The sequence below is a fragment of the Pongo pygmaeus genome, chromosome 20 (genome assembly GCF_028885625.2).
Source record: "Pongo pygmaeus isolate AG05252 chromosome 20, NHGRI_mPonPyg2-v2.0_pri, whole genome shotgun sequence".
Classification (NCBI taxonomy): domain Eukaryota; kingdom Metazoa; phylum Chordata; class Mammalia; order Primates; family Hominidae; genus Pongo; species Pongo pygmaeus.
In genome coordinates, this window is record NC_072393.2 from 4,127,659 (window position 1) to 4,140,433 (window position 12,775).

At 52.8% G+C, this 12,775-nt stretch overlaps 1 protein-coding gene across 1 annotated transcript; it reads left to right on the plus strand.

The window, feature by feature from the left end:
- The first annotated feature begins 1,817 nt into the window (after positions 1-1,817).
- On the plus strand, positions 1,818-10,910 carry EBI3 (Epstein-Barr virus induced 3). Its single transcript, XM_054466103.2, has 5 exons — positions 1,818-1,984; positions 3,563-3,695; positions 5,417-5,595; positions 6,950-7,107; positions 9,046-10,910. Exons 1-5 carry the CDS (start codon positions 1,918-1,920, stop codon positions 9,196-9,198), a joined length of 690 nt encoding a protein of 229 aa, XP_054322078.1. The 5' UTR covers positions 1,818-1,917; the 3' UTR covers positions 9,199-10,910.
- The last annotated feature ends 1,865 nt before the right edge of the window (positions 10,911-12,775 follow it).

The following is a 12,775-nucleotide window of genomic DNA, read 5'->3' on the forward strand; positions in this document are numbered from 1 at the left end:
GCCACCACGCCTAGCTAATTTTTGTATTTTTAGTAGAGACAGGGTTTCACCATGTTGGTCAGGCTGGTCTCGAACTCTCAACCTCAGGTGATCCATCCGCCTCGGCCTCCCAAGGTGCTGGGATTACAGCCGTGAGCCACCGCGCCCCACCATCTATCTCTTGTCTATCCTACTCTCTCATCTCTGTCTCTCTGTGTCTCTCTGTCTCTGTCTCTCATCTTCCCATCTGTGTCTCTCTTTCTCTGTCTTACTCTGTTATCTCTGTCTCTGTGTCTCTCTCATTTCCCTATCTCTGTCTTCCTCTCTTATCTCTGTCCCTCTGTCTCTCTTCCTCTGTCTGCTCTCTGTGTTTCTCTTTGTTTCCATCATTCCGCTGTCTCTCTCTGTCTCTGTCATCTCCCTATCTAGCTCCGTGTCCTCCTCCTCTCGTCTGTCTCTCTGCCTTTCTCATCTGTGTCTCTCTGTCTCTGTCTCTGTCATCTCCCTGTCTCTCTATCTCTGTGTCCTCTTCCTCTCATCTCTTTCTCTCTGCCTCTCTCATCTGTGTCTCTCTCTGTCTCTGTCTCTGTCATCTCCCTGTCTCTCTGTCCCTCTATCTCTGTGTCCTCCTCCTCTTGTCTCTGTCTCTCTTACTCTGTCATCTTTGTCTCTCTCTGTCTCTGTCATCTCCCTGTCTGTCTCTGTGTCCTCCTCCTCTCATCTCTGTCTCTCTGACTCTCTCATCTGTGTCTCTCTCTGTGTCTCTGTCTCTGTCATCCCTGTCTCTGTCTCTGTCATCTCCCTGTCTCTCTATCCCTCTATCTCTGTGTCCTCCTCCTCTCGTCTGTCTCTCTGCCTCTCTCATCTCTGTGTCTCTCTCTCTGTTTCTGTCTCTGTCATCCCCCTTTCTCTGTCATCTCCCTGTCTCTCTCTCTATCTCAGTGTCCTCCTCCTCTCGTCTCTGTCTCTCTGCCTTTCTCATCTGTGTCTCTCTCTGTCTCTGTCTCTGTCATCTCCTGTCTCTCTATCTCTGTGTCCTCCTCCTCTCGTCTCTGTCTCTCTGCCTCTCTCATCTGTGTCTCTGTGTCTCTCTGTCTCTGTCATCTCCCCGTCTATCTCTCTGTCCTCTTCCTCTCGTCTCTTTCTCTCTGCTTCTCTCATCTGTGTCTCTCTGTGTCTCTGTCTCTGTCATCTCCCTGTCTCTGTCTCTCTCTATCTCTGTGTCCTCCTCCTCTCATCTGTCTCTCTGCCTCTCTCATCTGTCTTTCTCTGTGTCTCTGTCTCTGTCATCTCCCTGTCCATCTCTCTGTCCTCTTCCTCTCGTCTCTTTCTCTCTGCCTCTCTCATCTGTGTCTCTCTTTGTCTCTGTCCCTGTCATCTGCCTGTCTCTGTATCCCTCTATCTGTGTGTCCTCCTCTTCTCGTCTCTGTCTCTCTGCCTCTCTCGTCTGTGTCTCTGTGTCTGTCTCTGTCATCTCCCTGTCTCTCTGTGTCCTCCTTCTGTCTTCTTTGTCTGTCTGCCTCTCTCCCCTATTTCTGCCTCTGTGTGTCCCCGAGCCCCTGCCTGCCTGCCTGCCTGGGGTTTCCCCGGCTTCAGGGCAGCGGAAGGAAGGCCAGCAGGACATGCTGTGCTGGGAAAAGCCAGCAGGTCTCCACTTCTCCCTTTCACACCCTCCTCCCACCACCCCCGCCCTCGGGGCCTTCCGAGCAGGGGTGGCCTGTGCTCCCCAGGGGGCTGGGGCTCCTCCACACCCTAATTCATCTCCCTAGCGGCCCCACGAGCCCTGCCAGTGAGTCAGACCTGAAGGAAGTCGGGGAGGGGGCGGGCCTTGACCCTGGGCTGGGCTTTCCCCTGGGCAGGTCCCAAGTCCTCACCTCCCCTCTCAAGTCTCCCACGACATTCCCACCCCCGCTCCTGAGAGCAGAGCTGGCCGCAGCCATGACCCCGCAGCTTCTCCTGGCCCTTGTCCTCTGGGCCAGCTGCCCACCCTGCAGTGGAAGGAAAGGTATGTGGGGCCCCTGGGGGGCTGGGGGGCCCAGGCAGACGGACATGACACGACGACTGGCCTTGGATCATGTCTGGGGTGGGAACTCACACGCCTCCTGTGTGCCCACTGGTGGGATGGGGTTACCCTCCCATTGTACAGATGGAGGAACTGAGGCACAGAGAGGCAGAGTGCTACGTTTGGGGTGGAAGGATGTCACCTTGTGAGTGACAGGGACTGGCAGTCACAGCTTAGAGGTATCCATAGAGCTACACAGACATAGCTACACAGACATGCGAATTTGAGTCACAGACATTCATTTTGTTTCTTTTTGGTTTTGTTTTTTGAGACAGAGTCTCACTCTGTCACCCAGGCTGGAGTACAGTGGCACCATCTCAGCTCACTGAAACCTCCATCTCCTGGGTTCAAGCGAGATTCTCCTCCCTCAGCCTCCCGAGTAGCTGGGATTACAGGTGCCCGCCAGCACGCCCGACTACTTTTTGTATTTTTAGTAGAGACAGGGTTTTACCATGTTGGCCAGGCTGGTCTTGAACTCCTGACCTCAGGTGATCCACCCATCTCCCAAAGTGCTGGGATTACAGATGTGAGCCACCACGCCCGGCTGACATTCATTCATTTTGCACTAGAGAACATTTCCATGTCCTTGAAGACAAAATAGTTACAGCAGGGCATGGTGGCTCATGCCTGTAATTCCAGCAATTTGGGAGGCCAAGGCATGAGGATCACGTGAGGCCAGGAATTCGAGACCAGCCTGGGCAACATAGTGAAACCAGCCCCCACCAATCTGTACAAAAAATTAAAAAATTACCTAGATGTGGTGGCACGTGCCTGTAGTCCCAGCTACTTGGGAGGCTGAGGTGGGAGGATCGCTTGAGCCCAGGAATTGCAGGCTGCAGTGAGCTATGAGTGTGCCACTGCATTCCAGCCTAGGTGACAGAGTGGGATACCTTGTCTCAAAATAATAATAATAATCATAATAATTTATAGGCTGGGTTTGGTGGCTCACGCCTGTAATTCCAGCACTTTGGGAGGCCAAGGCAGGTGGATCATCTGAGGTCAGGAGTTTGAGACCAGCCTGGCCAACGTGGTGAAACTCCCTCTCTACTAAAAATACAAAAATTAGCCAAGCGTGGCAGTACATGCCTGTAATCCCAGCTACTCGGGAGGCTAAGAATCGCTTGAACCCGGGAGGCGGGAATTGCAGTGAGCTGAGGTCACGCCACTGCACTCCAGCCTAGGTGACAGAGGGAGACTCCCTCTCTAAAAAAAAAAAAAAAAAATTACAAAAGAGAGAACACAGTAAAATCTCTCCCTCTTACCCGGGTTCCTCTCTCTAGATGCTTAAACCTCAGCTTCCCTATCTGGAAAATAGGCTAATAGTTCTCACCTAGATGCATTGCAGTGGGGATAAAAGATGACAGATACCTTTTGTCCATGTACCTATTTATTCCGCAAGCCTTTATTAGGCACCTACCGTGTACCTGGTGCTAGCTGGCATTGTGGCAGGAGCCCAGCGCATGGGAGGGCTGTGACAATCTGGGGGTAAACCAGAAGCTCACTCTTTCTGTCTTCCTCCAGGGCCCCCAGCAGCTCTGACACTGCCCCGGGTGCAATGCCGAGCCCCTCGGTACCCGATCGCCGTGGATTGCTCCTGGACCCTGCCGCCTGCTCCAAACTCCACCAGCCCCGTGTCCTTCATTGCCACGTACAGGTCGGAGAGCCTGGAAGGGGGCCTCTGGGACAATGGACTTCCTGGGGAACCCAGAACTCTGACCCTGAGAGTCCTGGGGTCAGGAAAACTGGAGAGCCAGACATCCTGAACCCTAGGCCTGTGGAATTCTAGGGCAGCCCCATCCAATAGAAATATACTTTCTGGGCCAGGCACAGTAGTGCATGCCTGTAATCCCAGCGCTTTGGGAGGCCGAGGTGGGCAGATTGCTTGAGGTCAGGAGTTTGAGACCAGCTTGGGCAACGTAGTGAGACACTGTCTCTACGAAAAATTTTAAAAATTGGTCAGGTGCAGTGGCTCATGCCTGTAATCCCAGCTACTCCGGAGGCTGAGGCAGGAGAATCGCTTGAACCCAGGAGGCGGAGGTTGCAGTGAGCCGAGATGGCGCCATTGCGCTCCAACCTGGGCAACAGAGCAAGACTCCATCTCAAAACAACAACAACAAAAAAAACCTACTTCCTGGGTTGGGCACAGTGGCACATGCCTGTAATCCCAGTACTTTGGGAGGCTGATGTGGGAGGATCACTTGAGGTCAGGAGTTTGAGGCCAGCTTGGGCAAAATAGTGAGACCCTGTCTCTACAAACAATTTTTTAAATTAGCTGGGCGTGGCCAGGCGCGGTGGCTCATGCCTCTAATCCCAGCACTTTGGGAGGCCGAGGTGGGCGGATCATCAGGTCAGGAGATTGAGACCATCCTGGCTAACACGGTGAAACCCCGATCTCTACTAAAAATGCAAAAATTTGCCAGGTGTGGTGGCACGTGCCTGTAGTCCCAGCTACTCGGGAGGCTGAGGCAGGAGAATCGCTTGACCCAGGAGGTGGACGTTGCAGTGAGCCAAGATTGCACCACTGCACTCCAGCCTGGTGACAGTGAGACCCCGTCTCAAAAGAAAAAAGAAAAAGAAAATTAGCTGGGCATGTTGGTACTTGCCTGTAGTCCCAGCTACTCTGGAGGCTGAGGTGGGAGGATCACTTGAGCCCAGGAGTTTGAGACCAGCCTAGGCAACATAGCAATATCCTGTCTGTATTTAAAATAAAAAAAATTAGCTGGATGTGGTGGCACACATCTGTAGTCCCAGCTACTTGGGAGGCCGAGGTGGGAGGATCACTTAAGCCCAGAAGTTTGAGACCAGCCAGGGCAACACACTGAGACCCCCGTCTGTAGAAAAAAAAATGAAAATTAGCCAGGAGTGGTGATGCGTGCCTGTAGTCCCAACCGCTCTGGAGGCTGAGACAGGGAAGATCCCTTGAGCCAGGAGTTTAAGGCTATAATGAGCTAGGATCATGCCACTGCACTCCAGCCTGGGCGCCAGAGGGAGACCCTGTCATGAACGAATGAACGAATGAATGAATGAATGAATGAATGAAGGGATGAATTAATGAATGAATGAAGGGATGAATGAATGAAAGAACGGATGAATGAATGAATGCTGACATCCCAGAAACCTTTAGAATCCGGGACCCTAGCATCTAGCTTGGGTTGTAATCCCCGACCTGAACCATCAAGGGGCACCGTGATGTTGGGGCCCATGCCCCGCCCCCGGGGGGTGGCACGGCCACCACCAGGACCCCACCCCGCGATCCCCATCGGCTGCCCCATCCTGTTCCTGCCTCTCCTTGGGGTCCCGGGTCAGGCCCGGCAGTAGGAGGTGCTGAGGCCACAGGCGCTCCCCGAGGCGCTCAGCAAGCCCCACCCTGTGCAGGCTGGGCATGGCTGCCCGGGGCCACAGCTGGCCCTGCCTGCAGCAGACGCCAACGTCCACCAGCTGCACCATCACGGATGTCCGGCTGTTCTCCATGGCTCCCTACGTGCTCAATGTCACCGCCGTCCACCCCTGGGGCTCCAGCAGCAGCTTCGTGCCTTTCATAGCGGAGCACATCAGTGAGTGGGGGCAGCAGTGGGGGTGGGGGCGGGGCTGCCGTCTCCTTCCAGCTCCCCCCACCCCACCTCCCACCTGTCCTCCAGTCCTGTGGCTGCACCTTCACACTTCAGCAAAAATCTGACCCCTTCTTCTCCCTCCTCTACCAGTACGTGGAGCACCCCCATCATTGACAGCCCAGTCATCCTGAGCCCTGGACCCCACAGTTTGTCCTTCCCACAGCAGCCACCAGGGGGCGCCTGAGAGCACCTGAGCCAGGGCCCGTCCTTCTGCCTACAGCCCTCCATGGCTCCCACCTGCCTTGGGGTCAAAGCCCAAGTCCTTCCTACTGCCCACCAAACCCTGGACAACCTGCCCTGTCCCCTCCACGCCCTCCCCTCCTCCCTGTCTCCGCCTTGCTCACGCTGCTGTAGCCACATGGGCTTCCTTGATGTTCCAACATGCCAGGAATGGTTCTGCCCCAGGGCCTTTGCATAGGCGGTGCCCTCTAGCTGGAACACCTTCCCCAAAATGTCCCCATGACTTATTCCCTCACCTCCTTCGGGTCTCTGTGCATACATCACCTCCTCAGTAAGGCCTCTCCTGAGTAGATTATTAAAAATTGCAAGCCCTGGCTAGGCTCAGTGGCTCACACTTGTAATCCCAGCACTTTGGGAGGCTGAGGCAGGCCGATCACCTGAGGTCAGGAGTTTGAGACCCGTCCTGGCCAACATGGTGAAACCCTGCCTCTACCAAAAATACAAGAATTAGCTGGGCATGGTGGCAGGTGCCTGTAATCCCAGCTACTCAGGGGGCTGAGGCACGAGAATCACTTGAACCCAGGAGGCAGAGGTTGCAGTGAGCTGAGATGGTGCCACTGCACTCGAGCCTGGGCGAGAGAGCGAGACTCTATCTCAAAAAACAAAACAAAAATTGCAGCCACTGCCATTCCTGCACTCCCCAGCTTTCTTCCCTATTCTGTGTGACCTATGGATTTGTTTATTTCCTGCCTTCCCCCTGACGGATTGTGAGTTCCATGAGGACAGGGGTCGGTCAGTTAAGGTCACTGCTTTGTCCCCTCTGTGGCAGCCCCAGGCACACGGTTTCTCAATAAATATTTGTTGGTTGAGCCAGGCATGGTGGCTCACAGCTACAAGGGAGGCTGAGGCAGGAGAATCGCCTGAACCTGGGAGGCAGAGGTTGCAGTGAGCTGAGATCACGCCACTGTACTCCAGCCTGGGTGACAAAGTGAGACTCCGTTTCAAAACAAACAAACAAAATATATATATATATATAATATGTTGGTTGAATGAATGAGTGAATGAATGAATAACTGGACTTACTGTCCCCTGACCCTGCTTCCTGCTTCTCCATCAGTCAAGCCCGACCCTCCAGAAGGTGTGTGCCTAAGCCCCCTCGCTGAGCGCCAGCTACAGGTGCAGTGGGAGCCTCCCGGGTCCTGGCCCTTCCCAGAGATCTTCTCACTGAAGTACTGGATCCGTTACAAGCGTCAGGGAGCTGCGCGCTTCCACCGGGTGAGGAGGATGAGGGGGGAGGCTGGAAAGGGTGGTGCCTGGCAGAGGGAATGGTTTTTACCAAGACCAGCAGGTGTGCTGGGCTCTCGCACATAGCTTGTGATTCTGGGTGCATTGAATAAGAGCAGTCCAGCAATGTGATTCCTAGGCCTCTACCGAAAAGGATGGAAAGCAGGGACTTGCACAAGCCGTTGCACACCCGTTTTTGTTGTTATTATTGTTTCGAGACAGAGTCTCGCTTCTGATCTCAGGTGATCTGCCTGCCTCGGACTCCCAACGTGCTGGGATTACAGGCGTGAGCCACCGAATTGTTCACTTGATTGATTGATTGATTGAAACAAGGTCTCGCTCTGTCACCCAGGCTGGAGTGCAGTGGCGCGAGCTCAGCTCGCTGCAACCTCCGCCTCCCAGGTTCAAGTGATTCTCCTGCCTCAGCCTCCTGAATAGCTGGGACTACAGGCGCCCACCACGCCCAGCTAATTTTTGTATTTTCAGTAGAGATGGGATTTTGCCATGTTGCCCAGGCTGGTCTCAAACTACGGAGCTCAGGTGATCCGCCTGCCTGGGCCTCCCAAAGTGTTGGGAGTACAAGTGTGAGGGCTTCATCTGGCCAGAATTAGCCATTTTAAAGTGAACAATTCTGGCTGGGCAGGGTGGCTCACACCTGTCATCCCAGCACTTTGAGAGGCCAAGTTGGGAGGACTGCTTGAGTCCAGGAGTTGGAGACCAGCCTGGGGAACATAGTGAGACTCCCATCTCTACAAAAAATTTAAACATTAGTTGGGTGTGGTGACACACACCTGTAACCCCAGTTACTGAAGAGGCTGAGGTGGGAGGATCACTTGGGCCTGGAAGATTGAGGCTGCAGTGAGCCGTGTAGGCACCACTGCCTTCCGGCCTGGGTAACAGAGAGAGACTCTGTCTCCCAACTTAAATAAATTAAATAAAATAAAAAGCATGGTTAGGCGAGGTGCAGTGGCTCCTGCCTGAAATCCCAGCACTTTAGGAGGCCAAGGCAGGCAGATCACTTGAGGTCAGGTGAAACCCCATCTCTATTAAAAATACAGAAATTGGCCGGGCGTGGTGGCTCATGCCTGTAATCCCAGCACTTTGGGAGGCTGAGGCGGGCAGATCACGAGGTAAGGAATTCGAGAACAGCCTGACCAACATGGTGAAATCACAGCTCTACTAAAAATACAAAAATTAGCCGGGTGTGGTGGCATGTGCCTGTAATCCCAGCTACTCAGGAGGCTGAGGCAGGAGAATCGCTTGAACCCGGGAGGCGGAGGTTGCAGTAAGCTGAGATCATACCACTGTTCTCCAGCCTGGGTGACAGAGTGAGACTCCGTCTCAAAAACAAACAAACAAACAAAAATTAGCCAGGCATGGTGGCGGGTGCCTATAATCCCAGCTATTTGGGAGGCTGACGTGAGAGGATTGCTTGAGCCTGGAGGCAGAGGTTGCAGTGAGCCAAGATTGCCCTACTGCACTCCAGCCTGGGCAACAGAGTAAGACTGTCTCAAAAAAAAAAAAAAAAAAAAAAAAAAAAGCATGGTTAATATAGTGGGACCAGGGGTAAAGGGAGGTATGGGGTCCTATCCCAGAGGTCCTGGTTTAGTCCCGAGGAGGAGAAAGAGGATTATAGGGATCAGGGCTGTCCTGATGAACCAAGACCCTCATGGGTGAGACATCCACAGGGGCTAGTGTGGTCCAGGAAGGATTTGTGAGAGAGGTGGCTCTGGGGGTCAAACAGACAGAGGCCGGGACTGGGAGGAGCCCACGATGCTATTTGGGGTGGGGCTGCACAAGTGGGGCCAGAGTCCTGGACTGGAGGCTGCAGGGGGCAGGGAGGACTGCAGGCTCCATTGTGTGGTTCTGTGCACAGTGGCCCCTCTCCATGTTCTCGTTCTAGTGACCTGACGCTCTCTCTTCTCTCAGGTGGGGCCCATTGAAGCCACATCCTTCATCCTCAGGGCTGTGCGGCCCCGAGCCAGGTACTATGTCCAAGTGGCGGCGCAAGACCTCACAGACTACGGAGAACTGAGTGACTGGAGTCTCCCCGCCACTGCTGCGATGAGCCTGGGCAAGTAGCAAGGGCTTCCCGCTGCCTCCAGACAGGACCTGGGTCCTTGCCACCCTAAGCCCCGGGACACCTGTTGGAGGGCGGATGGGATCTGCCCAGCCTGGGCTGGAGTCCTTGCTTTGCTGCTGCTGAGCTACTGGGCAACCTCAGATGACCGATTTTTCCCTTTGAGCCTCAGTTTCTCTAGCTGAGAAATTGAGATGTACTACTCTCTCCTTTACCACAGTGCGGGACTGACTGAACTGTCACTGTGAGATATTTTTTATTGTTTAATTAGAAAAGAATTGTTGGGCTGGGTGCAGTGGATCGCACCTGTAATCCCAGTTACTGGGAAACCGAGGTGGGAGGGTGGCTTGAGGCCAGGAGCTCGAGACCAGCCCAGGCCACATAGCAAGACCGCATCTCTAAAAAATTAATATAAAATAAATTAGCCAGGCGTGATGTTGTGTGCCCACAGTCGCAACTACTTGGGAGGCTGAGGTGGGAGGATCACTTCAGTCCAGGAGGTTAAGGCTGCAGTAAGCTGTGATCACACCACTGCCTTCATGTCTGGGCAACAGAGCAAGACCCTGGTTTGTTTGTTTGTTTGTTTGTTTGTTTGTTTGTTTAAATCATAGTTGAGGCCGGGTGCGGTGGCTCACGCCTGTAATCCCGAGGCCGAGGTGGGCAGATCACGAGGTCAGGAGTTCGAGACCAGCCTGACCAACATGGTGAAACCCGGTCTCTACTAAAAATACAGAAATTAGCTGGGCATGGTGGCCCGCGCCCGTAATCCCAGCTACTCAGGAGGCTGAGGCAGGAGAATCGCTTGAACCTGGGAGGCAGAGGTTGCAGTGAGCTGAGATTGCACCACTGCACTCCAGCCTGGGCAACAGAGTGAGACTCCGTCTCAAAACAAAAACAAAAAAATAATAGTTGAAATGAAGACTCCAGCTGAGTATGGTGGCTCATGCCTGTAATCTCAGCACTTTGGGAGGCCGAGGCAGGTGGATCACTTGAGGTCAGGAGTTCAAGACTAGCCTGGCCAACATGGTGAAACCCTGTCTCGACTGAAAATACAAAAATTAGCCAGGCGTGGTGGCGGGTGCCTATAATTCCAGCTATTTGGGAGACTGAGGCAGAAGAATTGCTTGAACCCGGGAGGCAGAGGTTGCAGTGAACTGAGATCACGCCACTGCACTCCAGCCTGGGCGACAGAGTGACTAAGACTCTGTCCGAAAAAAATATAAAGAAATGAAGATTCCTCCCTTCAATTAGATGAGATCCAGCGAAGAATAAGCCCTAAACCAAAGGACACAGACACCACAAATCCCCACTCCCATAGTGTCAGGGCTGGACCAGGGGACATCATGGGCCTGGGGATGCCAGGGTGGGGTGGCAGGGATTCCACCTGGAGTGGGACAGTAGAATCCATTCAGGGGCAGGTGCGGTGGCTCACGTCTGTAATCCCAGCACTTTGAGAGGCCAAGGTGGGTGGATCACAAGGTCAGGAGTTCAAGACCAGCCTGGCTAAGATGGTAAAACCTCATCTCTACTAAAAATAATAATAATAATGCAAAAAATTAGCCAGGCGTGGTGGTATCCGCCTGTAATCCCAGCTACTCGGGAGGCTGAGGCAGGAGAATCGCTGGAACCCAGGAGGTGGAGGTTGCAGTGAGCCAAGATCGTGCCACTGCACTCCAGCCTGGGCAAAAGAGCAAGACCCTGTCTCAAAAAAAAAAAAAAAAAAAAAAAAAATTGGCCGGGCTCAGTGACTCACGCCTGTAATCCCAGCACTTTGGGAGGCCCAGGTGGGCAGATCACGAAGTCAGGAGTTTGAGACCAGCCTGGCCAATATGGTGAAACCCCATCTCTACTAAAATACAAAAAAAATTAGCCAGACATGGTGGCACATGCCTGTAGTCCTAGCTAATCGGGAGGCTGAGGCAGGGGAATCGCTTGAACCTGGGAGGGGGAGGTTGCATTGAGCTGAGATCGTACCACTGCACCCCAGCCTGGCAACAGAGCGAGACTCTGTCTCAAAAAATAAAAATAAAAATAAAAATAAAAATAAAAATTAGCTGGGCTTGGTGGCTCACAACTATAGTTCTAGCTACTTGGGAGGCCAAACTGGCAAAATCGCTTGAGTCCAGGAGGAGGAGGCTGCAGTGAGCTGTGATCGCACCACTGCACTCCATCCTGGGTAACAGAGAAAGACTCCGTCTCAAAAAAAAAAAAAAAAAAAGCCATGCGCGGTGGCTCACACCTGTAATCCAGCACTTTGGGAGGCTGAGGCGGGCAGATCACGAGGTCAGGAGATCAAGACCATCCTGGTGAACACGGTGAAAGCCTGTCTCTACTAAAAATACAATTAAAAAAATTAGCCAAGCATGGTGGCGGGCGCCTGTAGTCCCCGCTACTCGGGAAGCTGAGGCAGGAGAAGGGCGTGCACCCGGCAGGGCGGAGCTTGCAGTGAGCCTTAGATCGTGCCACTGCACTCCAGCCTGGGAGACAGCAAGACTCCGTCTCAAAAAAAAAAAAAAAAAAAAGAGTATTTCTAAAAAATTTAGTAGATGCCAGGCACAGTGGCTTACGCTTGTAATCCCAGCACTTTGAGAGGCTGAGGCGACTGTATTGCTTGAGCTCAGGAGTTTGAGACCAGTCTGGGCAACATAGTGAGACCCCATCTCTACAAAAAATACAAAAGTTAGGCAGGCATGGTGGTACATGCCTGCGGTCCCAGCTACTCTGGAGGCTGAGGCAGGAGGATTGCCTGAGCCCAGGAGGTTGAGGCTTCAGTAAGCTATGATTGTGCCACTGCACTCCAGCCTGGGTGAGACAGTGAGACCCCGTCTCAAAAAAAAAAAAAAAAATATTAATAGGGATGGGGTCTCACCATGTTCTTCAGACTAGATTCCAACTCCTGGTCTCAAGCAATCCTCTCACCTTGGCCTCCCAAAGTACTAGAATTACAGGGCTGATGAGCCACCATGCTCAGTCCATTTTTTATTTCTGACCTGTAAAACTATAATAAATGTGTGTTGGGCAGATGCAGTGGCTCATGTCTATAATCCCAACATTTTGGGAGGCTAAGGTGGGAGGATCACTTGACCCCAGGAGTACTAGACCAGCCATGGCAACATATCAAGACCCTGTCTCTCAAAAAAAAAAATTAAAATTTAGCTGGGCATGGTGGCATGCACTTTTAGTCCCAGCCACTTGGGAGGCTGAGGTGGGAGGATCTCTGAGCCCAGGAGCTCGAGGCTGCAGTGACTACGATCACAGCACCACACTCCACCCTAGGTGAAAAAGCAAGACCTCTCTCAGAAAAAAATATAAATAAATAAAACAAATGTGTGTTGTTTTCAGACACCAAGTTGATGGTCATTTGTTACAACAGCTGTAGGTTCCTCAAGCATCACCTACAATTGCCCCTTTCCATCACTATCCATGGTCAAAAGATAAAGCTGCAACCTTGGCCAGGAGCAGTGGCTCACACCTGTAATCCTAGCACTTTGAGAAGCTGAGGCAGGTGAATCACTTGAGGTCAGGAGTTCGAGACCAGCCTGGCCAACGTGGTGAAACCCCATCTCTACTAAAAATACA